Source organism: Geotrypetes seraphini, chromosome 2, assembly GCF_902459505.1.
Source record: "Geotrypetes seraphini chromosome 2, aGeoSer1.1, whole genome shotgun sequence".
NCBI classification, from domain to species: Eukaryota; Metazoa; Chordata; class Amphibia; order Gymnophiona; family Dermophiidae; genus Geotrypetes; species Geotrypetes seraphini.
Genome location: NC_047085.1, coordinates 504,687,435 through 504,714,208, shown reverse-complemented (window position 1 = coordinate 504,714,208; position 26,774 = coordinate 504,687,435). Strand labels below are relative to the sequence as shown.

The 26,774-nt window shown below is 45.4% G+C and overlaps 1 protein-coding gene across 8 annotated transcripts in view; it reads left to right on the top strand.

Moving 5' to 3' along the window:
- The window catches only part of LOC117354558 (oocyte zinc finger protein XlCOF6-like), a 41,517-nt gene extending 27,286 nt beyond the window's left edge, over nt 1-14,231 (top strand). For 6 of the 8 annotated variants that reach the window (XM_033932292.1, XM_033932293.1, XM_033932290.1 and 3 more), the window contains one exon: nt 11,190-14,231. In XM_033932292.1, the coding sequence (XP_033788183.1) occupies nt 11,190-13,309 (2,120 nt within the window). In that variant the 3' untranslated portion in view covers nt 13,310-14,231. The remainder of the gene's footprint in view (nt 1-11,189) is intronic. The other 2 variants (XM_033932291.1, XM_033932289.1) reach the window with 1 other exon arrangement.
- Nucleotides 14,232-26,774: the final 12,543 nt, after the last annotated feature.

Here is a 26,774-nt window from a genome sequence, read left to right as displayed (position 1 = left end):
CACCCTCCAGGGATTCAAGACAAAGTTGGACAAGTTCCTGCTCAACTGGAAAGTACGCAGGTGAGGTTGGGCTCATTTAGAGGACTGGTCTTTGACCTGGGGGCTGCCGCGTGAGCGGACTGCTGGGCACGATGGACCACTGGTCTGACCCAACAGCGGCAATTCTTATGTTTTTATATCCTTCACCTGTGCCTTTAAAGCCTTGGTGTTAGCCTTCAAGACAGTCCACAAGATGTCACCAGACTACACAGCATCAAAACTACAAATTTATGTCCCTAACCGATCACTGAGGTCCCAAGCAGAAAAACGGCTGATCCTACCATCTGGCCACTCATTGAGTCTGAGACATTACATACCCAGATTATGGCATATCATCCCCCTATCCATTAGATCAGGGGTGTCCAGTGTCGGTCCTCGAGGGCCACAATCCAGTCGGGTTTTCAGGATTTCCCCAATGAATATGCATGAGATCTATTAGCATACAATGAAAGCAGTGCATGCAAATAGACCTCATGTATATTCATTGGGGAAATCCTGAAAATCCGACTGAACTGCGGCCCTCGAGGACCGACATTGGACACCCCTGCATTAGATCATTAGATAGTCTATGAAACTTCAGGAAGGCCGTGAAAAGCTTCTTCTTTACAAACCCAACTCCTTAACGACCTGCGTCTGCACCCCTAACGGATGGATCTCAAAGGTACCGCATAATACACCAAAAGGAATCTTCACTAAAACTCATATGCCACTGCAGATATAACCAGAATTACTACCACATTCTCCGACAACAACGATAGGCCCAACTGCAAAGAGAAAGCTATTTTACCTCTGTTTATATCCATACTGAAAATTCTGCAATTTAAACCACCCTATGTCCACCAACCCCCTCTTCTACGAAACCACGCTAGCGGTTTCTAGCGCAGGAAGCTGCGCTGAATGACCCGTGCTGCTCCCGACGCTCATAGCGATGAGCGTCAGGAACAGCGCGGGCCATTCGGCGCAGCTCTCTGCGCTAGAAACCGCTAGCGCGGTTTCGTAGAAGAGGGGGCAAGTCTGTATGTTATGTCTATACTATAAATGCTGTAATCCAAACCCCCCTATGTCCGCCTAGCCCAGGGGTAGGGAACTCCGGTCCTCTAGAGCTGTATTCCAGTCGGGTTTTCAGGATTTCCCCAATGAATCTGCATGAGATCTATTTGCATGCACTGCTTTCAATGCATATTCATTGGGGAAATCCTGAAAACCCGACTGGAATACAGCTCTCGAGGACCGGAGTTCCCTACCCCTGGCCTAGCCTGTATTTCTCACTAAAGTTTGTCCTCCTTATACTGTGAATGTACTCTTGTAACCCATTCTGGGTTCCTTTTGAGAGAACGGGCTAAATAAATTATTAAATAAATAAAGATAATCGGATTTATCCAAGATCTGTCAGTATTCCAAACAGTAACTAGGTCACAACCAGGATAAAGTTAGGACAACCTTTTTGCTGTTAGTAGATGGTTACCTCAAGTCTCTTCTGAATATCCCAGCTCCATGCGAACTACCACATCCTGGACCAGGGGTATGGAACTCCGGTCCTCGAGAGCCGTATTCCAGTTGGGTTTTCAGGATTTCCCCAATGAATATGCATGAGATCTATTTGCACGCACTGCTTTCAATGCATATTCATTGGGGAAATCCTGAAAACCCGACTGGAATACAGCTCTTGAGGACCGGAGTTCCCTACCCGTGGCCTGCACTGTTCCAGCTCTGCCCAGGTAATGCCGAGGCGATTTATCCATATTTTTAGTGACAGAGTCCGGATAAGTGCTGGTGAAAATCATATATTGCCCAATGAAGGGCTTTTCCAGGTGGTTTACAGTAGTGGAGACTTCAGAAGTTGGAACCCAAGTACAGTACCAGGTAGAGCTTTGGAGTCTTACCCAGAAATAGCTAAGAAGAAAAAAAATAATAAAAAATGTAAATTGAATCAGGTTGGGCTGACTGGATGGATCATTCGGGTCTTTATCTGCCGTTTTCTATGTTACTATGTATATTAAACTCATTCAGAAAATATGAACTGAAGTACATCTGGGGATAGAAAAGAGAAGAATGCATTTTAGATCGCTGCTATCCAAGTCCAGTTGCCAAGTAGGTGACATAAAGGCACGTTATAGATCAAAGATGTCAAAGGTGTCTTTAAATAAAAAGGTCTTGAGATCTGGTTTGAATCTAGCTTGTGATTCTTCTGATCAAAGATTTTGTGTTCAGAGAGTAGTCCTAGTTTCGCTGAAGATCTGTGACCAAATAGAGACACAGTAACACAGTAAATGCTGACAATATTCAACTTACCAGTCAAAATGCCTTCCCCTCCCTCCAAAGCTGCACAGGGGACACTCGATGAAGTTATTGGGAAATACTTTGAAAACCAATAGGAGGAAATTTTTTTTTCCACTCAAAGCAGGGGTGTCAAACTCAATCACACTAAGGGGCCGAAATCCAAAACACAGGCTATGTCGCGGGCCAGACCCCGCCCCCATAATCGTATTAATTATAACACCATTTTTTCCATACATTTTTCATATATACATACACACAATATAATCTTATTAACACACTAGTCTTTAAGCCCGTTACAATAACGGGTGCTAGAATAGATGTGTCTGTCTGTCTGTTTCTTTATCTCTCTCTCCTTGGCCGCTGTCTGTATCCTTCTGTCTCCCCCTCCCCCCCCCCCGAGCAAAGCTGTCTGCCCCCAGCACCCACCTCCCCCCCAAATGTCTCTCCATGGCCCTCTTCTGTCTTCCCCCCCAGAGCAAAGCTGTCTGTCCCCAGCACACCTCCCCCCAAAGCAGCCCCCTTTCCCTGTCTCTCCATGGCCCCTTCTGTCTCCCCCCAAAGCAGCCCCCTTTCCCTCTCCCGCTGACTCTCTCTCTGGTCCCCTTTCTCTGTCTGTCTTTCTGTCCCTCTCCCTGCCCCTGTGTCTTTCTTTCTTTCTGTCTCCTTCCCTCCCGTTGTCTGTCTGTCATTTTTCCCCATTTCCCTGTGCAGCAGCATTTCCATCCCACTTCCCTATGCAGCAGCAACAGCATTTCCCTCCTATCCCCTCCTTTCCTGTGCAGAAGCAGTAGCAGCATTTTCCCCCATCCCCCCTTTCCCTTCTCTTCCCTGCTCCGTTCGGCCCCTCCCCCTTCTATTACTGCCGTTGTCCTACTCGATCCGGCCTGCTCCTGACCCTCCCACCGCCGACAAATCTCGGGGCTCCAGCCGCGTAGGCAGCACTTTAAACACGCTGCTTCGCGGCCTTCTACTGGCGATTTCCTCTGCTGCGTCTGTCTCCGATGATGTCATCAGAGACGCGGCAGAGGAAATCGGCAGAGAAGGGCGCGAAGCAGCGTGTTTATAGTGCTGCCTACGCCACTTGAGCTAGCGGCCGGCAGCTGCCACTCCGCAGGTGGAGAGCAGGGAAGGGGGCGCATGCTGCCTTCCCCACCTCCCTCGCCACCTGACTGCAGAGCTGAGATTGAGGAGCCATCACCGGCTTGAAAGTTAAGCGGCCAGGCAACTTCCGTCTCGCAGCGATTCAATCAGGCGCTGGTGCGGCTCGTGAGAGGAGCCGACAGGAGAGCAGGATGTCCAGCGCTGGGGTCCAGTCCGGGGATTCGCACATGCGCACTCATGCGGCCACGGAACTACTGATCATGGAAGCACGCAAATAGGAGTGCGCATGCGCGAGTTAGCCTTTTATTAAATAGGATAATGGTTAACCACAAAATTAAACTACACAAAGCACACTGTTTGCTTCTCAACATTCATTCCTACCAGAAAACAGATAACCCCTATGCAAATACGGGGCCAAAAGCTAAAAGTACTAATATATGAAAAAGAAACCCTAAGATTCAAGACTCTGCATGCAGTACAACCCCCAGAGAAAAATTAAAAATGCATTTCTTCCTGAGCAGTGCAAAACTCTCAAAATTGACACAATTTAAACACTAAATTGAAAATAAAATCATTCCCCCTACCTTTGTCGTCTCCCTCCCTCACCATTGCAGCTGTGCAGAATATTGATAATAATAATAATTTTATTTCTTGTATACCGCTATACCGTGAGGTTCAAAGCGGTTTACAGTAGATACAGAAGAGATGCAATTAAGTAAGATTAATTAAAATGAAGAAAAAGTACTTAAGAGTTCCCTGACTGTCCCAAAGGCTCACAATGTTGCTAAAGTACTTGAGAAAAATAAATTTTTTTTTTTTTTTTTTTTAATTTTTATTTATTAAATTTCTAATTTTTACAACAATTGAATCACAAGTAATATAATTATTTGTTATATATCATTGTATCTATCATTAATACAATTTAATTTATAAGCAGTATATATTATATATTATATATAATCATACTTTATAAATCCCTCCCCATTTTTACAATTAATAATTCCAAAAATTATGCATAACCCACCCCATTCCTATATAAGTATTGCGAATGTGCTAAGAAGTCTAATCATTAGAATAATTAGTCAATGGTTGCCAAATTTTATTGAAATTATGAAGATTCCCATGTTGTATTGCTAATACTTTTTCCATTTTGTAGATGTGACAGACAGAGTTCCACCAGAACGTATAATTTAATTTGGTATAGTCTTTCCAATTCTGAGTTATTTGTTGCATGGCGACTCCTGTCAATATTAATAGTAACTTATTATTGTTTACTGAGATCGGACTCTGAGTTCTCATTGCAGTTCCAAATAATACGGTGTCATATGAGAGTCCTACATGATTTTCTAATAATTTGTTAATTTGGGGCCAAATCAGATTCCAAAAGGCATTTACACAGGGACAAAAAAAGATTAAGTGATCTAAAGTCCCTATTTCTATTTTACAATGCCAGCACCTATTGGATCTAGTATTATCTATCTTTTGCAGGCGCGTAGGGGTCCATAACACTCTATGTAATAAAAACATCCATGTTTGACTCATAGATGCTGACTTTGTAGATCTTAATCTCCAGGACCAAAATAAATTAATTAGGCTAGAAACATAGAAGTAGGAGCCCTATATGCAGAAATGAACAAGCAAATATCCTTTCAACTCTAGCCCCCCCCCCTTGTCCTTTTATTTTAATATTGTACCCTTCACCCATTCTCCTCGTTTCAGTAGTTTGCTTAATAGTTGCTTTCAGTTTTTGACCATTCCCCGCCTTTTAATTAATTTTTATATAATTCTGTAAAGATGTAAAGCGCTTTGGTACTTAGAGCCGTAAATCAAGTCGTCATAAACTTGAAACCTGATATTCTCATTCTTTAGAGCTCTTCCTTCAAATTCTATACAGCAAGGGTGTCAAACTCAATCACATTAAGGGGTCGAAATCTAAAACACAGGTTGTCGCGGGCCAGACCCCCCCTCCCCCATCTCCACCCCAGACCCTGACCCCATAGTACTAATTATAATACCATTTTTTCCATTCATTGTTCATATGTACACACAATGTAATCTTATTAACAACACATAATGGTTAACCAGAAAATTAAACTACACAAAGCACACTGTACGTTTGCTTCTCACCATTCATTCCTACAGAACACAGATAACCCCTATGCAAATAACATAACAATGCACTTATTAACCACGTTACCAGAAGTTCTACGCGGTTTGCAAAATATTAAAAAGAGTAGACATAATCTGTGGAATAGAATGAATTAAGTGGTCAAGTATTTAGAGAAGAGGTAAGTTTTCAGCTGTTTTCTTTCTTTTTTTTTTTTTTTTTTTAATAATTTTCAAGTATAATGCACTTGTTCAGAAAGATAGATTGAGCAAAGTAATTTCAAATTATACATCAATCTAAAAAAGAAAAAAAACAGAAGAAAAAAAACTAGACTATACGCTAAATCTATCTCAAGTCTTCAATTTTTCGATCCAAGATTTACATCAGAGTGATTCCAAAGAAGAGAAAAATTAACTAGGATTTACGGTTCATAGACAACGGCGCGAAAGACAAAGGCGCGCCCAGACAATTGAGCGCAGCGTGGAGGCGCACGCCGCTCAAAATTACTGTTTTTAGGGGCTCCGACGGGGGGTTTTGTTGGGGAACCCCCCCCACTTTACTTAATAGACATCGCACCGGCGTTATGGGGGGTTTGGGGGTGTAACCCTCCACATTTTACTGTAAACTTAACTTTTTCCCTAAAAACAGGGAAAAAGTGAAGTTTTCAGTAAAATGTGGGGGTTACAACCCCCCAAACCACCCACAACGCCCCCACAACGCGGCGCGATGTCTATTAAGTAAAGTGGAGGGGTTCCCCCGCCCCCCCCCCCGTCGGAGCCCTAAAAACAGTAATTTTGAGCGGCGCACACCTCTGCGCTGCGCTCAATTGTCTGGGCATGCCTTTGTCCCGGCGCGCTTTTGACCTGACACCGGATTTACAGCTTAACTACTGAGTAAGGAAACTTCATTTATACTGACGACGTTTAAGGGATATGAAACTGGATAACTGTGAATGTTCATAAAAAACATATTTTAGGGACTGATATCTAATCACACACTTGCAGGGAAATCTCAAATAGAAAACACCTCCTATTTCAGTCACTGCTGGTCTCAAGATCAGAAACTGGCGTCTCCTTTTTTGTGTCTTTCTCGAGACATCTGGAAAAATCTGGATTTTATATCCCCCAAATTCCTTAGATCTGTTTTTGAAGAACATCTTTAGAATCCATCCTTTATCCAGTTGTAACGCTACCGTCAGCAAAAGTGTAGCTGGAGAAGCAATAGAGGCATCAGATAGAAACATAGAAATAGACGGCAGATAAGGGCCACGGCCCATCAAGTCTGCCCACTCCAGTGACCCTCCCTATCTATCTTTGCGGATAGATCCCACATATCTATCCCATCTGGCCTTAAAATCTGGCACACTGCTGGCCTCAATAACCTGAAGTGGAAGACTATTCCAGCGATCAACTACCCTTTCAGTGAAGAAGAACTTCCTAGTGCAGTTTCCCGCCCCTGATTTTCCACGAATGCCCCCTTGTTGCCGCGGGTCCCTTGAAGAAGAAGATGTCTTCTTCCACCTCGATGCGGCCCGTGAGATACTTGAATGTCTCGATCATATCTCCCCTCTCTCTACGTTCCTCGAGTGAGTAGAGCTGCAACTTCCCTAACCGCTCCTCATATGGGAGCTCCTTGAGTCCCGAGACCATCCTGGTGGCCATTCTCTGGACCGATTCCAGTCTTAGCACATCCTTGCGGTAATGCGGCCTCCAGAATTGCACACAGTACTCCAGGTGCGGTCTCACCATGGATCTATACAGTGGCATAATGACTTCAGGTTTACGGCTGACGAAACTCCTGCGTATGCAACCTATGATTCGCCTTGCTTTGGATGAAGCTTGCTCCACTTTAGTTGTAGACGTCTAATGGGGACGCGTAGATTTCTATTCCCAGATTTGTGTTGGTCGATTTTCTGTGGTAGGTAATAAATTCTTACAAGGGGAGGCATAGATTGTTCCGGTATATCCAAAATTTCTCTAAAGTACCTTTTCACCCTCTCTATTGGAGTGACCAGTGGTATCTTAGGAAAAATTAAAATACGTAAATTGTTAGCTCTGCCTAAGTTTTCCAAAGTCTCAAGTTTTTTCCTTAAGTAAGTCTTATCCATTATTAGGGCTTCTTGAACTTCCATAGAAACTTTTAAATGTCCTGGTGTCTTGTTTTAAATTAGAAATTTCTTTTACTTGTTCTTCTAATCTCTCTCCCTGTTTGTTAAGTTGTGGCACAATTGAATTCCTAAGTTTTTCTACCAAGTCCCGTATTGCTTCCAGAGTAACTTCTGGAGGTTTAGTTTCAAGTTTATTTAAAAATTTCTTATACCGCCTAATCAAACCTTCAAGGTGGTGTACAGAGAAATACCAAAACAATGTATCAGAATAAGTTACAAAACAATTAAAAATAAAACGGGGAACAGGGGGTCCCTCTTTGATGGAGGTGGAGCGGGAGGGAGGGGGGGGATCTGTGGAGTTCTGGTTATTGATGGATATCGGGGGCTTGTTTGTATTGTTGGGGGCGCTTTATGAGATTTGTAGTTCTTTTGTTGTGGTCTTTGTACGTTTGCTTTCCATTCTGTTGTCCCCGATATTTATATTCTGGTTCGTATATTTTCAAAAATTTTCAATAAACATTTATTGATAAAAAAAAAATAAAACAGGGAAGTGACAATTTTTTTATTTTTTTTTTAGTAACGTGGACAAACGGAAATGAAGGGAAGAAGGGCTGGAACTACAATTGGTAGAAGAAAAAGAACATTTAGGGAAAAAAACAAAAGGAAGGGTGACTAAAGATAAAAAATCCTTTCCAAAAACTGATTTGCCCTTAAAAGGGCAGTGTAGGTGTCAAATGCATCAAGAAATAAAAATGTCTTTCATTTTGCCTTAAAATTGGCAAGACTTGTTATTTCACATCAGTGATTTGGAATACTGTACCAAAGTGAAGGGGAACTGACGGAAAAAATTGTAGCCCTCATTGTGTTGATATACTTCAACGAGGGGATAGTAAGAACATAAGCAGTGCCTCCGCCGGGTCAGACCATAGGTCCATCCTGCCCGGCAGTCCGCTCCCGCGGCGGCCCAAACAGGTCACGACCTGTTTGAATCACCAGAAGGGGCTCCCTTGCCACCTTGGTTTCTCATTGAAGTCCTATCTTCCCATCGTAGTCCTAACCCTCCGGTCTTGCACATGCACGACCTGTTGGGTTTCTATACTTATTACCTGGTTAGCTTTCTATACCTGTGTAAAAAGGTTATGAGCTGTGGATCTTAAGGACCTAGTTTGAGTGTATGGAATAAGTAAATTGTTAATAAATTCAGGTTGATGGTTAGCTCTGGTTGCAATTAAAAAGGTTTCAAGTGGTGGTAAAGAAATCTCAGCTCCCAGACATACCCCTTGACTGCCTCGATCCGTCTCCGTCGGAAGTTCTTCCTCAGGCAGTCTCTCCGGGGATCTCCAGCAAGCTCTCAGCAGCCTCTCATGACTCAAACGCCGCCTCTCCGGACCCGTTGAGCACACGCGGGGAGCTCGTTCTCTGAGGCTGCGGGGCGGCGGTCTAATCTCGGAGCTCAAGGTGGTGTCTAGCCCAACGAGATCCACCGCTATGTCACTCCTCGGCGGCGTCTCCAGCGGGCGAGGTCCCGAGAGCTCAGTTTCCCTCTGCAGACGTTGGAGGCGATCGGTGGAACAGCATGCCGTCGGGAGGCATTACCGACGGCCCTACCCCTCCGTTTCGGCATATTAAACGAAGTTAGGTTGCAGGTAAGATCCGCAGCGTCTGTCTCAGCAGCAAGCTGTTGCGGCCATCTTGGATCCAGCTGTTTTCTATAATGTTTGTAGGAAACAGCTGTAAGCAATAACGAACAAAATTCTTTTTCATGAGAAGCTGCCTGAGATGCCAAAGAATGATCATGGAATCTCTTGCTTTTACAATTCTTTACAGAGGTAAAATTAAACAAAGCACGAGTTTTTCTGCTGTATTTATGCGTAGCTATGGAGAAACTGTTGCCCAGGTAGATAGGGGCTGTGCCATATAGAACCTAATAACAGAGGCAGCCCAATTTAAACAATACCCAGGCCTCTGTGGGCAACCAATGCAGTTCACAGTAAAATAACGTAACGTGATCATACTTCTTCAGTCCATAGATTTGTCTTAACTGCCGTGTTCTGAATCAGTGACAATCTCAACAATTCTTTCTTGGTAGTAGACAAATATACGATGTTACAATCATCTAAGAGACTCAGTAGTAGAGATTGGACCAATAATTTAAAAGCAGAAAATTCAAAGTAAGGCCTAATTGTTCGTAATTTCCATAGAGTAAAATACTAAAAGTACTAATATATACAAAGAAAACCCTAAGATTCAAGACTCTGTATGCAGTACAACCCAGAGAAATAGAAACAAATGCATTTCTTCCTGAACAGTGCAAAATTTAGCAGATGTAAATTCTCAACATTGACACAATTCAGTCACTGAATTGTGCAGAGAAACGAGTGCGGCAGTGAAGAGGAGGGAGCCGTCCAGAAGGTGAACACCCGGGGGTGGCAATGAGTAAAACGCAGCATCGCCCTCAAGCTGGCTGCCTGCGGCCTGCGAGTTGGACACCCCTGATGTAGTGTAAGGCGCGCAGTCACCGTGGGCCACATAAAACGGCCAGGTGGGCCGGATTCAGCAGGAAGGCCTTGTGTTTGACACATGTGATATAGAGTGTCCCAGACGTTAAGTGCCGCATTGGCAAGTAATTTTCATGCTAGAACAGCAATTACGTGCCACAGTGGAGGTTATATGGCAGATATAGCTGTAAGTGCGAGGAGTGGTGTGGAAATAAGCAGGACACGAGTGGGCTCTGGGCGAGTCCTGTACTTACACGCAAATCCTATAGAATATTGTCCGTTCCGTACATAAGTGGTGACATTTTGGCACTCGCGTTTTCACCTGCTACTGCTCTAGCTTACGTGTACGTACGGACTTAAGTTAAGATTCTAGAATGGATTTGGCGCACCAAATTGCCGGAATAAAATACCAGCGTAGCACTTGGATTTTTGACTCCCTTAACCTCTACACACTGCCATTTCCAAAGAACATCTTATCGTCTCACAAACCTGCACTGTGTGGAGATAAATCTTCAAAAAATGGTTTGCAAATAAGAAATGTATTTTTTTAACCACTTTAATGACTATGAAAAAGAGCAATAATACAAAGTTCCAAATAGAAAACAGCCAATATACACACTACAGCAAATACAACAAGCTTTGTCCAACTGACCCCTGCGAACCCTACGCCCCAGAAGAGATACAGTGCAAACAGTAAAGAGAGGCCGGGAAGATACCAGCTGCCTAATTCAAATTGACCTTTGAGGAGTAGATCTCCATTTCTCATAAATAGTCCAGATCTTACTATAGGAGAGCCATGTTTGCCTTCTAATGGCCGCTAATTTACACATCTGTTGGACATAGTCCATTCTGCGTGGAAGCTATTGTTTGGTTTGGGGGGAATGCCAACAGCGGACTAACACCAGGCATGTCACTGTAAATGCAAATAAGAACTTGACCAATTCTCAAGTCATACATGGAAAATCCTGGTGTGATATAACCTTATTATATGCAGGTTCTAGCTTAGAAACCATTGCTCTTTTCTAACTCATGAGTAATACCTTCTGTTTCTATCCAGCAGATCAGACGATCTCACAAGAATGGAAGAATCGAGGAGAAGATCCTCTAGAAATGGAAGAAATTCAAACACCATCGGAAAATGTCTGTGAGCATATTTCCCAGGGAACAGAAAGGATTAGTTGTAAGCAAGAATCAAAGGAACAGAGAGACCCTGCAGGAGACTCAAGGGATGGAGTCACTAAGTGTGAGAGAAATGACGGGGAGCTCAGTAACATCGCTGAGGACCAGAGACACCTGGCAGAGAGACCCTCCCAAATGAATAATAGTGACAAAATGACTTCTAAATTCCAATATGACAAGAGTAAAGGAAAAATACACCAGAAGGAATTCACATGTAATAAGAGCATCACCTTTATTTCTCCTAAGTGTGATAAGAGCTTCCCATTGTTTCCAGAACACCAAATACACAAAACAAATCCTAAACATGAGAAACTATTTCCATCTGTTGAATGTAATAAAAGCCTCACACACCGTTCAACTTTAAAAATTCACCAACAAACCCCCACAGCAGTCAAACCATTTAGCTGTACTGAGTGCAATAAAAGCTTCACTAAGCATACATTTCTAAAAAGACACCAAATGATTCATACAGGTCAACAGACCCACACAGCAGTTAAACCATTTACATGTATTGAATGTAATAAAAACTTCACTCGGCTTTCAGAGTTAAAAAGACACCGAATGATTCACACAGGTCACAAACCGTTTACATGTAGTGAATGTAATAAAAACTTCAGTCAGATTTCAGATCTAAAAAGACACCAAATGATTCACACAGGTCACAAACCGTTTACATGTAGTGAATGTAATAAAAATTTCAGTCAGATTTCATATCTAAAAAGACACCAAATGTTTCACACTGGATACAAACCGTTTACGTGTACTGAATGTAATAAAAGCTTTATTCAAAGTTCAGATCTAAAAAGACACCAAATGATTCACACAGGTCAACAGACCCACATAGCAGTTAAACCATTTACATGTATTGAATGTAATAAAAGCTTCACTCGGCTTCCAGATCTAAAAAGACACCAAATGATTCACACAGGTCACAAACCGTTTACATGTAGTGAGTGTAATAAAAGCTTCACTCAGCGTTCAAATCTAAAAAGTCATGAACAGATTCACAGAGCAGTGAAACAGTTTACATGTAGTGAGTGTAATAAAAGCTTCACTCAGTGTTCAGTTCTAAAAAGACACCGAATGATTCACACAGGAGACAGACCGTTTAGCTGTACTGAATGTAATAAAAACTTCACTCAGATTTCAGATCTAAAAAGACACCAAATGATTCAGACAGGTCACAAACCGTTTATGTGTAGTGAGTGTAATAAAAGCTTCACTCGGCATTCATATCTAAAAAGTCATGAACAGACCCACAGAGCAGTGAAACAATTTACATGTACTGAGTGCAATAAAAGTTTCGCTCGGCTTTCAGGTCTAAAATTTCACCAGAAGATTCACACAGGAGACAGATCATTTACATGTACTGAGTGTAATAAAAGCTTCACTCAGCATTCACACCTAAAAACACACCAAATGATTCACACAGGTCACAAACCGTTTATGTGTAGTGAGTGTAATAAAAGCTTCATTCAGCATTCACATCTAAAAAGTCATGAACAGACTCACAGAGCAGTGAAACAATTTACATGTACTGAGTGTAATAAAAGCTTCACTCAGCATTACATTTTAAAAAGACACCAAATGATTCACACAGGTCGCAAACCATTTTCATGTAGTGAGTGTAATAAAAGCTTCATTCAGCTTTCAACTCTAAAAATTCACCAACAGACCCACACAGCAGTGAAACCATTTACATGTATTGAATGTAAAAAAAGCTTCACTCGGCTTTCAGGTCTAAAAATTCACCAGAAGATTCACACAGGAGACAGACCATTTACATGTACGGAGTGTAATAAAAACTTCGCTCAGCATTCAGATCTAAAAAGACACCAAATGATTCACACAGGTCACAAACCGTTTACATGTAGTGATTGTAATAAAAGCTTTGCTCGGCGTTCCGGTCTAAAAAGACACCAAATGATTCACACAGGTCAACAGGCATACACAGCAGTTAAACCATTTACATGTAACATAGTAGATGACAGCAGATAACAATCCGAATGGTCCATCCAATCTGCCCAACCTAATTCAATTTAAATTTTTTTTCTTCTTAGCTACACTTTCCCCATTTGTAAGCACTAAGTCCAGTAAGACCACATCCTGCGTGGGTTCCATTACCAACTGCTGGAACAGTTCTGCTTGTAGAGAATCCAGGATCTCCCTACTTCTAAAAGTCCCCGTAATAGGAATACCCTAATCAACAAACACCTATTAGTAAAACTTCCCCTTTTTTAGATATATTCTGAATGTCTACTATTAAAAATCTCTGTCCAATAGAGGAGACTCTGGGTGCTTATTATGGCTGTATTCAGTTGGCACATTATGTGGCAGCTTTGAGGGCTACTGGTCTCTCTGTTGGGGTCCTTCAGAGGATACAAGACATATTGGCAGATAGAGTCCCCCTATCTGTTTCACGGTTGTACAAACTTATCTGGAGCTTAATGCCCAATGTATCGTTTGGAGACCTGGTCCATAAATGGGGGGGAGGAATTGGGAGTGCCTATAAGGGAACTTGATATACGTCAGGCCCTGGCCAGTATTCCCACAGTTATAACTAGTTTGGTAAGGAGAAAATGCACATATAGGATGTTACACGGAGTATATTTTACACAGATGTAATCTAATCTTATGATTTTTTTAATACCGATTCATCCCAACAGGAGGGCTCGACTCGGTTAACATAATATTAATAAAATTATACAAGAGATTAGAACAGAAACTATGGGCTCCTTTTACTAAGCTGCGCTAGCGGTTTTAGCGCACGCTAGAAGCCAACACCTCTATTGTGTTTTTCCGCGTAGCGCAGGGATTAGTGCGGGCTAATCTGCAGCGCGTGCTAAAAACGCTACTGCAGCTTAGTAAAAGGAGCCCTATATCTTTTGGGCCAGAATTTTATCTTTTATGATTGATTTGAAAAAGACGGATCATTAGTAATTTTCTGAAATAGATGTCTTCAGTACTGTACGAAAAGTGGGTAGATGAGAGAGAACTCTAATTATAGAAGGAAGGTCATTCCAAACTTTTACGAATAAAAAAGAAAATGATTGACAAAAATTGGCCATAGTTTTTATTCCTTTAGCAGTGGAAAAGCCAAGTTTATATTTCTGAGAGCTCCTACAATTAGAGATTTCTTGTGAATTAAATGAGACAGGAGCCAAAGGAGAAAAAATACCATATAGGATTTTGAACAGTTGCACATTTAAATTGGATCCTCCAGTAAACAGGAAGTCAGTGAAGGGATCTCAGTAAAGGTGTGACATGGTCATATTTATGTTTACCGTATATCAGTTTAGCCACCGTATTCTGGATAAATTATAGCCTCCTCAAATTACATTTACTTAAACAAGCATAAAGCGAGTTGCCAAAGTCCAACTGAGATAAAATAATGGCCTGAACCAAAACTACAAAATATTGCTGAAAAAAAAGATGACGTACTCTTCTAAGCATCTTTAAACTGAAAAAAAGCATTTGTTAGTAACCTGATTAATTTGATTAGATAATGACAGTGAAGAATGCAGAATAAAACCCAGAATTCTAGATGAAAAATCAATTTTCAGGGAGGTTCTCTTCTGTATGTGTTATCGGGGTGCTTTCGAATAAAGCCCATAAGTTGGCCTGCTATATTTTTACGGCTAGTAGACTTCTACTGGCTGTCCACTGGAAACAGGCTCATCCTCCGGTTCGGGGTCAATTGCTGGACTTTATTTTTCGAATGTCTAAGTTAACAGCTTTACTGCATAATCGTACTACACCATTTTTTAAAGTGTGAGACCCTTATGTGCGATGGTTGGAGAGTCCTTGATATTTGGCTACACCTGTTGTATCCCTATTCATACCTTTTGTGCTAGTGACAATGGCCCGGGGGGGATTTGGGGGATGATTCTCTGAGTTGTATTGGACATTGTACTGAAGAATTACATTTTGCTGAGTTGGGAGGGGGAGGGGGTTCAGTTGTGGTTGAGCTGTATATCTTGCTATTTGTAAGTGATTTACTTTCTCAATAAAGAAAAGTAATATTTTTTTTTTTTAAAAAGGAAAATCAATTTTCAGTGAGTCACCAGAGGCTAACAAAATTGAGCTAGGCAAGCTTTGTCATTCAGGGTTGATTTAGAAGCCAGTTGAAAAACTACCTTTTCTCAAAGTGTTTGGCCAAATAGCTCTGGGCGTCTTCTGTGTTATTTTATTATTAATTTTTTGTTAACCACGTTGAACTTCTGGTTATGCAGTTTAAAAACACGATGTTATGTTATGTTATTTGATTCATTTGTCATCAATTAAATTAAATGTGAATTTAGAGAAGGATCGTAGTCTTCCTCATTTAGTCGAGAACAGTTTTTAGTACAGCCTCAAGTTTAGCTACTTGGACTTGGTTAGAAGACCTTATAGAGGCAAAGATAGTCAAAATCCCTCCTTTAATGCTGTGTTTGAGAGGATTCAGCTTGAGAAGCCACAGTAATAGCATACAGCTTTGTCAGAAGTGTTCAGAGGACATTTCTACCGGTGAGTGAACATTTATTTTCCTCTGTGCTTTGGAAAATTTGGGATAAAAGATCAATTGTAGGGAGGACTGGATTAAAGGGTAGGCCAAGTAGTCACTTGCCTTAGGCACATAAGGAGGTCAGGGGGGCCTGATGCACTGCTCCAGGGGGCTCTGTGGCCCGGCATCTCTCACCTAGAAGCAATTAATTCAGTATACAGAATATGAGAGATAATAAACAACAAATTCTTAGGTGACAAATCGGTTGAGAAAGGGAACCCGAAGGCCTTGAGCATGCGCAGATGCTCAAGGCCCAGCGCGAAGATCGCCGGATCGCATCGGGGGGGATAGCGGAGCATGCGGGGGGGCCTTTATGAGCGGGGGGATCAATGCCGGTTCTTGGGGGGTAGAGCAGCGCCACATGGCCTCGGGGGATGGGGGTGGGTGAGAACCAATCAAGCAAGTTTCCCTTAGTTCCTATGGGGAAACTCGCTTTGATATACGAGTACAGTGGTACCTCGTTTTACGAGTGCACCGGTTTGTGAGTGTTTTGCAAGACGAGCAAAACATTCGGAAAATCGGCGCCTCGGAAATCGCGCTTTCCTCAATGTACGAGCGCCTCCCCGCGTGATCCGGCACCCCCCTCGCTTGTGTCGCCCCCTCCCCCCCCCCCCCCGCTGCGATTCGACATCCTTCCCATATGCAGATGCTCAAGGCCCAACAAAAAGGACGACAGATCTTCGGGCACCAGCATGTCCTGTGCGTTGGTGCCAGTGCCAGGTGCCAGATGGGGGGGGTAAGTGATGTGTTCGGGTGGGTGATGGGTACGGGGAGGATGTCAGATCACAGTGGGGGGGTGATGCGAGCAGGAGGGGGATTCCGGATCGCGGGGAGGATGACGGATCATGCGGGGGGGGGGCCTTCGTGAGCAGGGGGCAGCAATGCCGGTTCTCGGGGGGGGGGGGGGTAGAGCAGTGCCACTGGCCTTTGGGGGGAGGGGAATGAATCAAGCGAGTTTCCCTTATTTTCAATGGGGAAACTCGCTTTGATATACGAGTAATTTGGATTACGAGCATGCTTTTGGAATGAATTATTCCAAAGATTCCACTGTAATACTTTAGCCTCGAGGGGCAGCCAGTGAAGTTTTTGATAATAGGGACTTATGTGTTCCCATTTTTTTAAACCGAAAGTCAGACGGTTGACGAAACCCCAGGACCTCTTCCCTTGGTGCCCTGATCGCCTTTCTTCTTATACTCCGTTGCTCAGATCAGCTGCTCTTTCTTAGCTGTACCCTTCTCCTCCACTGTCAATTCCACACTTTGTTCCTTTCATCTGGCTGCCCCCTATGCCTGGAATAAATTGCCCGAGTTTGTCCACCATGCCTAAGATGACCATATGCAGTGGCGTACTAAGGGGGGTGGGAGGGGCGGTCCGCCCCGGGTGCCAGCCATGAGGGGGTGTTCCCGGCCTTGCCGTTCATTCCCCCCACCACCACCCCCGAAGGACCGCTCGCCCCACTGACCTTCCTGCACCACCTGTGAAGCAGCCCGCAGCAGGATCGCGACTTCAGCGATACCTGAGCTGCTTGGGCGCTGCTTCCTGCGCCGCGGTCCCGCCCCTCCTCTGATGTCAGAGGAGGGGCGGGAACGCGGCGCAGGAAGCAGCGCAGAGATCGCTGACGTCGGGATCCTGCTGCGGCTGCTTCATAGGTGGTGCAGGAAGGTCAGTGGGGCGAGCGGTCCTTCGGGGGTGGGGGTGGGGGGGACTGAACGGCAAGGCCGGGAGCATAGGTAGTGCTGCTTCATAGTGGTGCGGGGAGGCCAGGGGCGAGCGGTCCTTCGGGGTGGGGCGGGCGGGCAGGCAGGCAGGCTTTCAAGGAGGAGGGGGGTGACAGACAGGCAGGAAGGCCTTCAAGGGGGGACAGGCCTTCAAGGGGGGGGGACAGGCCTTTGGGGGTGTGTGCAGACCTTCAAGGGGGGGCAGGCAGGCCTTCAAGGGGGGGCAGGCAGGCCTTCAAGGGGGGGACAGGTCTACAAGGGGGTGGGACAAGCCTACAAGGGGGTGGGACAGGCCTTCAAGGGGGGAACAGGCCTTGGGGGGGTGCAGGCCTTCGGGGGGGGTGCAGGCCTTCAAGGGGGGGGGACAGGCCTACAAGGGGGTGGGACAGGCCTACAAGGGGGTGGGACAGGCCTTCAAGGGGGGTTCAGGCCTTCGGGAGGGTTCAGGCCTTCGGGGGGGTGCAGACCTTCAAGGGGGTGCAGGCCTTCAAGGGGGGACAGGCCTTCAGGGGGGTGCAGGCCTTCGGGGGGGGTGCAGGCCTTCAAGGGGGGGGGACAGGCCTTCAAGGGGGGGACAGGCCTACAAGGGGGGGAGGACAGGCCTTCGGGGGGGTGCAGACCTTCAAGGGGGGGGACAGGCCTTTGGGGGTGTGGCAGACCTTCAAGGGGGAGGGACAGGCCTTCAAGGGGGGGCAGGCAGGCCATCAAGGGGGGGACAGGTCTACAAGGGGGTGGGACAGGCCTTCAAAGGGGGAACAGGCCTTGGAGGGGTGCAGGCCTTCGGGGGGGTGCAGGCCTTCAAGGGGGGGACAGGCCTACAAGGGGGGGACAGGCCTACAAGGGGGGGACAGGCCTACAAGGGGTGGGACAGGCCTTCAAGGGGGGTGCAGGCCTTCGGGGGGGTTCAGGCCTTCGGGGGGGGTGCAGGCCTTCAAGGGGGGACAGGCCTTCAGGGGGGTGCAGGCCTTCGGGGGGTGCAGACCTTCAAGGGGGGGACAGGCCTTCAAGGGGGGGACAGGAAGGCAGGCCTACAAGGGGGGACAGGCCTACAAGGGGGGGAGGACAGGCCTTCGGGGGGGGTGCAGGCCTTCAGGGGGGGTGCAGACCTTCAAGGGGGGACAGGCAGGCCTTCAAGGGGGGGACAGGCCTTCAAGGAAGTGAGACAGGCCTTCAAGGGGGGTGCAGGCCTTCAAGGGGGGACAGGCAGACCTTTAAGGGGGGACAGGCCTTTGGGGGGGACCCTGGTTTAGAAGTACACGGAGGGAAGGGGGTGTTCAAAGAGACGTGCATATGCCAAACTTTGGGTGGGAGGAAGAAATAATGGGTCTGAAAATAGAGGAGAGGGAGAGAGATGATGGACCATGGGATTTAGGGAGGGAAGGAACAGAAAGGGAGAGAAATTGGACACAAGGGATGATGTGGAGGAGGGATAGAGATACTGGATAGGAGGGTAATTGGGAAAAGAAAGGGAGAGATGGTGGACTCGGGTGGTGGGGAAGGAGGGAGAGATGCCGGATGAAAGGGTAGTTAAAAGGTGGATCTGTGGAGGGAGATGAAAAAAAGGAAAGATACCAGACTTCCTGGGGAGGGAAGGGAAATGGAAAGGGAGGACAGAGTTGGCAGATGGATGGTTAGCATGCAGAAAGAAGAAAGAAGGAGACCCCAAGTTATCAGAAGAAAACCAGAGCCTTGGACCAACAAGATTTGAAATATAACCAGACAACAAAAGGTAGAAAAATTAATGTTATTTTCTGTTTTGTGATTATAATATGTCAGATTTGAAATGTGTATCCTGCCAGAGCTGGTGTTGGACTGCAAACGTGAGCTAGGATTTAACAGAGAGAGGAAAAGTCCTTTTTGTTTCTTTATTTTATTTACACCACAGCGCCAGTGTGATTAGGAGAAGCCAAAGGGGGTGAAAAAGCTATAAAACCCACCAGGAGTTTTCAAAAAAATCACCCAACTGGGCAGGAAAATCGAATTGAAAAACCAATTCAATAGGCTGAATCGAATCAAAATTTTTTTTCCTGAATCTGGCAGCATTAGTTTGCGCTACTGTCTTAGACTTTAGGACCTGGGATTGGGGAGAGATGGCATCCTCAGTACTTTATAATGCAAGTGAAACGAGGATTTGGTCAGACTTTTGAAGGGTCTGCAGAAAAAAAATATTGTATAGGCCGGGGACATGAGACAGCAGGAAATGGGAACTTTTCTTCCTTCTATTTTTGTGAATGGAAAGGCTGAGGATGTCAGAGAGTTCAGTTAAAATATGTGCTTTATAAGAAAATATAATAATGTGTTTTATAAAGTTTATAGCATAGCTGGCCTACCCAGTGAGGTGTTCCTAGTGGTGGTGGTGGCAGCGTGTCAATGTGTTGAGAGGAAGAGGTGGTCTGGGAAATTCTGCTGAGCAAACTCCGGGCCCATTTCCACCCCCCAGTTAGTCCACTCCACTCAACTGGTTCACACACTGAGTGGGTCTTTGGGTGTTGTTTTGGGATCTCTTCCAGTGGTTTATAAGAACATAAGAAGTTGCCTCCACCGGGATCAGACCAGAGGTCCATCGCACCCAGCGGTCCGCACCCGCAGCGGCCCATCAGGTCCATGACCTGTCAAGTGTTCCCTGCCCTAAAAAACCTATCCTTACTTCTATCTGTATCCCTCAATCCCCTTTTCCTTCAGGAATTTATCCAAACCTTCTTTGAATCCCTGTAGTGTCTTCTGCCCCACCACAACCTCCGGAAGTGCGTTCCATGTGTCCACCACTCTCTGGGTGAAGAAGAACTTCCTGGCATTGGTTCTAAACCTATCCCCTTTCAGTTTCTCCGAGTGCCCCTTTGTACTTGTTGTTCCCCACAGTCTGAAGAATCTGTCCCTGTCTACCTTATCTATGCCTTTCAGGATCTTGAAAGTTTGTATCATGTCTCCTCTAAGTCTCCTCTTTTCCAGGGAGAACAGCCCCAGCTGTTCTAGCCTGTCGGCATACGAAAGGTTTTCCATACCTCTTACCATTTTCGTCGCTCTTCTCTGGACCCCCTCAAGCAATGCCATGTCCTTCTTGAGGTACGGCGACCAATACTGGACACAGTACTCCAGATGCGGGCGCACCATTGCACGGTACAGTGGCATGATGACTTCCTTTGTCCTGGTCGTGATACCCTTCTTGATGATACCCAGCATTCTGTTTGCTTTCTTTGAGGCTGTCGCGCATTGTGCTGATGCTTTCATTGTTGTATCCACCAGCACACCCAGGTCTCTTTCAAGGGTACTTACATCTAGCAATGTTCCCCCCATTGTATAGCTGAACATCGGGTTCTTTTTCCCAACATGCATGACCTTGCATTTCTCTATATTAAAACGCATCTGCCACTTTTTGGCCCACTCTTCCAGCTTCGTTAGGTCCCTTTGCAGGTTTTCACAGTCTTCCGTGGTTCTAACCCTGCTGCAGAGTTTGGTGTCATCTGCAAATTTGATAACCTCACATTTCGTCCCTGTCTCCAGATCGTCTATAAATATATTGAACAGAAGCGGTCCCAACACCGACCCCTGCGGAACTCCGCTCGTGACCCGTTGCCAGTCTGAGTATTTGCCCTTCACTCCAACCCTCTGTTTTCTGCCCGCCAACCAGTGTTTAATCTATCGGTATACATCCCCCTCCACTCTGTGGTTCCACAGCTTCTTAAGCAGCCGTTCGTGGGGTACCTTGTCGAAAGCTTTTTGGAAGTCGAGGTAAATTATGTCTATGGGTTCCCCTTTGTCTATCTGGCTGTTTATTCCCTCAAAGAAATGTAGTAAGTTTGTGAGGCAAGACCTTCCCTTGCAGAAGCCATGTTGGCTCTCCCTCAGCTGCCCATTTTTTTCCATGTGCTCGCAGATGCTGTCCTTAATAAGTGCTTCCATCATCTTACCCGGAACCGAAGTCAAGCTCACCGGCCTGTAGTTTCCCGGGTCTCCTCTTGATCCTTTCTTAAAGATAGGCGTGACATTTGCTATTTTCCAGTCCTCCGGGATCTCCCCAGTTTTCAATGATAGATTACATATTTGTTGGAGTGTTTCCGCTATTTCCTTTCTCAGTTCTTTTAGTACCCTTGGGTGGATTCCATCCGGGCCCGGTGATTTGTCGCTTTTTAATCTATCTATCTGTCGTAGGACGTCCTCATGGCTTACTTCTATTCGCTCCAGCTTTTCATCTAGATCCCCACTTATAATCTCCTCAGGTTCTGGTACATTGGATGTGTCCTCGCTCGTGAAGACCGACGAGAAAAACTTGTTTAACCTGTCTGCTACCTCTTTTTCCTCTCTTACCACTCCCTTTCTGGTTCCATCATTCAACGGTCCCACTTCTTCCCTTGCCGGTTGCCTCCCCTTCACGTACCTAAAGAACGGTTTGAAGTTTCTCGCCTCCCCAGCCAGCTTCTCTTCGTATTCTCTTTTTGCTTCCCTAACCACTCGGTGGCACGCTTTCTGGTGTTTTTTGTGTTCCTTCCGGTTTTCCTCAGTTTGGTCCTTTTTCCATTTTCTGAATGATGATTTCTTGTCGCTTATCGCCTTCTTCACTTCCTTTGTTATCCACACCTTGTTTTTTGTTTGATTCTGTTTGCGCCCTTTCCTAAACCTGGGGATGTACATGTTTTGTGCTTTTTGCACCGTGTTCTTGAGTAGGGACCAGGCTTTCTCTACGGTCTCCATCTTCCGTGAGCTGTTTCTGAGTTTATGTCTCACCATTTTCCTCATAGCTTCGTAGTTCCCTTTTCTGAAGTTGAGTGCCATCGCTGTGGTTCTCTTCACTTTTGATGTTCCCATTTCTAGTTTGTACTGGATCATGTTATGATCACTGTTTCCTAGTGGCCCTACTACTACCACCTCCTTTGCGGGTCCCCCTAGACCGTTGAGGATTAGGTCAAGAGTGGTATCTCCTCGTGTCGGTTCCTGGACCAGCTGCTCCAAGAAGCAATCCCTCACAGCCTCCAGGAACTTTGTTTCCCTCGCGCTGCTGGAGTGTCCAATGCTCCAGTCTATCCCAGGGTGGTTGAAGTCTCCCATAACCGTCACCCTTCCGCATTCCTGCCTCAATTCTGCTTCTAGGTCATTGTCACTTGTTTCTGGCTGTCCAGGTGGGCGATAATAAAGTCCCAATTTTGTGTCGGCTCCCTTTCTTCCTGGTAACTTAACCCATAGCGATTCCAAACCTTCTGACCTTGTTGCCGTATCCATCCTGGTCGAGTGAATGGAGTCCTTTATGTATAGCGCTATTCCTCCTCCCTTCTTACATGTCCTGTCTTTCCTATAGAGTTTATAACCTGGTAGTACTACGTCCCATTTGTTGTCCTCAGACCACCATGTTTCTGTGATTCCAATTATGTATAGGTCCTCTTTGTTGGCCATGACTTCCAGCTCTCCCATTTTGGTCCGTAGACTCCTTGCATTGGCGTACAAGCAATTTAAGTTTTGGTTTTTTACTTTCCCTGTTGTTCTTCCTTGTGGGTTGATTCTCTTGTCGTCCCCTTCTTGGGGTGCCAGCCCCTGAGTCCCATTTTGTTCTTCCCCTTCCCATGGTGTGATTTCTTTGTCCTCAGCTGTCTTCCTCATTTCTGCATGTCCTTTTAGTTCCTGCTGTTTTTCCTTCTTTTCGCTCTCTAATTTCACTTGTTCCTTGAACTCCTGTAGTTCGTCTTTGAGTCCTTTTTCGCAATTTTCCCGCTTGCCTTGGAGGCCTACTTTGCAGTTTTCCCTTTCAATATCTTCCTTTGATATTCCTTCCCGAAGCGTCGACACCAGATCGACTGTCAGCTTTCCCCCTCTCCTCAGTTTAAAGCCTTGTCTATTGTGCTCTTGACGTTATTTGCCAGCATTCTTGTTCCTGTTGTGCTCAGGTGCAGTCCGTCCCTCCTGTAGAGCTTGTTCTTACCCCAAAAAGTTGACCAGTTCCTTACAAAGTGGAAGCCTTCCTCTTCGCACCATCTCCTCAGCCATGCGTTTATGGCTTGCAGCTCGGTCTGCCTCCTTACATCTGCCCTCGGTACTGGCAGGATCTCTGAGAAAGCTATCTTCCGTGTCCTCAGCTTCAACTTCCTTCCCAGGGTCTGGAACTGCTCGGTTAGTTCTTCTGCTGACGTCGTTTGTTCCAACGTGGATTATCACCACTGTCTCCTCTGTCTCCGCTCCTTCCAGGATCCTCTCGATTCTGTCGGTGATGTCCTTCGTTCTTGCCCCTGGGAGACATGTCACTAGCCGGTCCTCTCTCCTTCTGGTCCAAAGAAGGAAACTTTGTTATCCTTAGCATTGACCTACAGAATATGTTTGTAACAGCGCTGCTTGTGTGGCATTAGGCTATGTAGTGATCGAAAGAAAAAAAAAACAGACCTTTGCACATTTTTGCACTATATGGTGGGTGTATGAGGAGATTCACATTTCCTGCACAGCTAAGTCCATGTGAAGTTACCTTGTGCTGTATTTGACATCTAGCAAGGTCTCTGTTTGAAAGGAAAGATCTAAACTTAAAAATGAAGTGGCCAGAAGTTATGGTAAAAGCAGATAGTGTAGCTGGTTTTAAGAAAGATTTGGACAAATTCCTGGAGGAAAAGTCCATAATCTGTTATTAAGACATGGGGGAAGTGTCTGCTTGCCCTGGATCGGTAGCATGGAATGTTGCTACTCTTTGGGTTTTGACCAGGTATTAGTGTCCTGGATTGGCTACCATGAGAATGGGCTACTGGGCATGATGGACCATTGGTCTGACCCAGTTAGGCTATTCTTATGTTATGTTCTCATCTGTAGGGGCCTTTGTTTTCCCTTCTTATTTTAATGTATTTTTTTTCTGGGAACTTATCAGTGTTTTTTATAATGGGAACAAAAATGGAAGAGAATTAATGTGTGTGGGATGAGGGGGTAACTAATTTCTTCAGCTAAATAATTCAATCCACTTCAAACAGACATAGGAGAACTCACACACCATTCACACACCCTCCAACCAAACCGTCAAAAGAAAAAAACTGTTCGACAACCTCCTAGCCATTCGAGCTGCAACACTCGACCCCCAACTCTACAACCAATTGACATCGACCACAGACTGCAAAACCTTCAAAAAGAAATAAAAACCCTTCTATTCAAAAAACACATAAAACCGAACTAACACAATCAGAACTGTCCCAAGCATCACCTGCAACTACTCCATATGTACTTCTGATGTCATGACAATTCAGACATAATTTATGTTATGTTATGTTTGGAATATAAGAAAATTTTCACTGCCTGTTTCTATTCTGACCATTTATTCCGTTTCATGGTCATTACAAAAAAATATTTTTTTACATGGGGGGGGTGTCAAAAAATGATGGGCCCCGGGTGCCACATGCCCTAGGTACGCCACTGACCATACGTCCCGTTTTGAACGGGACGGTCCCGTTTTCAGACCTCCAGTTCCGTTGTCCCCACAGACAGTTTCGGGATGCCAAAATGTCCCATTTTCAGGGACAGTGTCCCGAAGTTGTGCTCGGGGACAACGGGACAGGCGATCACTTCCTGTCCCTCCCTGCCACAAAAAAAAAAAAAAAAAAGCCTCCCCATCTTTCCCCCTGTCTGCTGCTCTTACTGCCCTGCCGCTACAGCTGCTAAACCTGACAGGAAATCTTCTTTCCGAAGTCAATTCTGATGTCGGAGAGGATGTTCTGGGTCAGCCAATCGCTGCCTGGCTGGCCCAGAACGTCCTTTCCGACATCGGAATTGACTTCGGAAAGAAGACTTCCTGTCGGGTTTAGCAGCTGTAGGGGCAGGGCAGTAAGAGCAGCAGACAGGGGGAAAGATGGGGAGGCTTTTTTTTTTTTTTTTTTGCGGCAGGGAGGGAAGGAGATAGGTAGGCAGGCAAGCAGGCAGGCTTTGGCCAGGGAGGGAGGGAAGGAGAGAGGTAGACAGGCAGGCAGCCTGGCTTTGGCCAGGGAGGGAAAGAGAGAGGTAGACAGGCAGGCAGGCTCGCTTGGGGTGTGGGGGTGGGACAAAGTGTGGAAGGCCGTGAGAGGGACATAGGAAGGAGACACTGGGTGCACTAAAGACATGGGAAGGGGCACTAAGGACTTGGGAAGGAGGCACTGGGGGCACTAAAGACATGGGAAGGAAGTAGTGGGGGCACTAAGGACAGGAAGGGGCACTAAGGACATGGGAAGGAGGCACTGGGGGCACTAAAGACATAGGAAGGGGCACTAAGGACACAGGACGGAGGCACTGGGGGCACTAATGACACAGGATGGAGGCACTGGGGCACTAAGGACACAGGATGGGGGTACTAAGGACACAGGATGGGGGCACTAAGGACATGGGAAGGAGGCTCTGGGGGCACTAAGGACATGGGAAGGAAGGAGGGAGGGAATAGAAAGGGACAATTGTTGGGCCTGAGTGCAGAAAGAAAGAAATAAAAGAAAGGATACATAGACAGAAGGAAACGCAACCAGAGACTCATGAAATCACAAGAAAACAAAAGTAGGAAAAATGATTTTATTTTTAATTTAGTGATCAAAACATGTCAGTTTTGAGAATTTATATCTGCTGTCTATATTTTGCACTATATTTGTCTATTTTTCTTTAGTTACTGAGGTGACATTGCATATTTGAAAGTCATTTGCCTTGACATATTTGAAACCCCCACCCCAAATGTAAATGATAATTAACATTTTCTCTGCCTATAGTGTGCTTTGTAGTTTTTAAAAATTTTATGGTTACCATTATGAATTAAGAAGATGTGTACATGAAAAATGAATGGAAGAAATTGGGGGCGGGATTGGGGGCAGGACTGACAATTAATAAATGTCCCCTTTTGATGAAAAAAATAAATGGTCACGTTAACCATGCCCCTTTCCTTCCAAGACAGATCATTGAGTTGGATCTGGGGAAGATTGAAATGCTTCCTGTGGCCCTGCCTTCAGCTTCACTTCAGTCTCCTTCTCCCTTTCTCAGCCAGTCTGGCAGCTGAACCCCCTTCAGTTGATTTCCCTTCCAGAACAGCCAGAATCTGGGTTTTCCTAGGACCATTGCAGGAACTAATAATGTTGGGGGGGGGGGGAGGGGGCTCTTATGTCCCAAGACAGAAGGAAACAGTGAGACGAGGAAGGAACTTAAACTGACCCTTAACTCTGTCTCTAGAGCAGCTGCTGAGTGGGGGAGGGGAGCTTGCCAGAGAGGGGAGAGCTACTTCCAGGAAGTAATGCCAGAG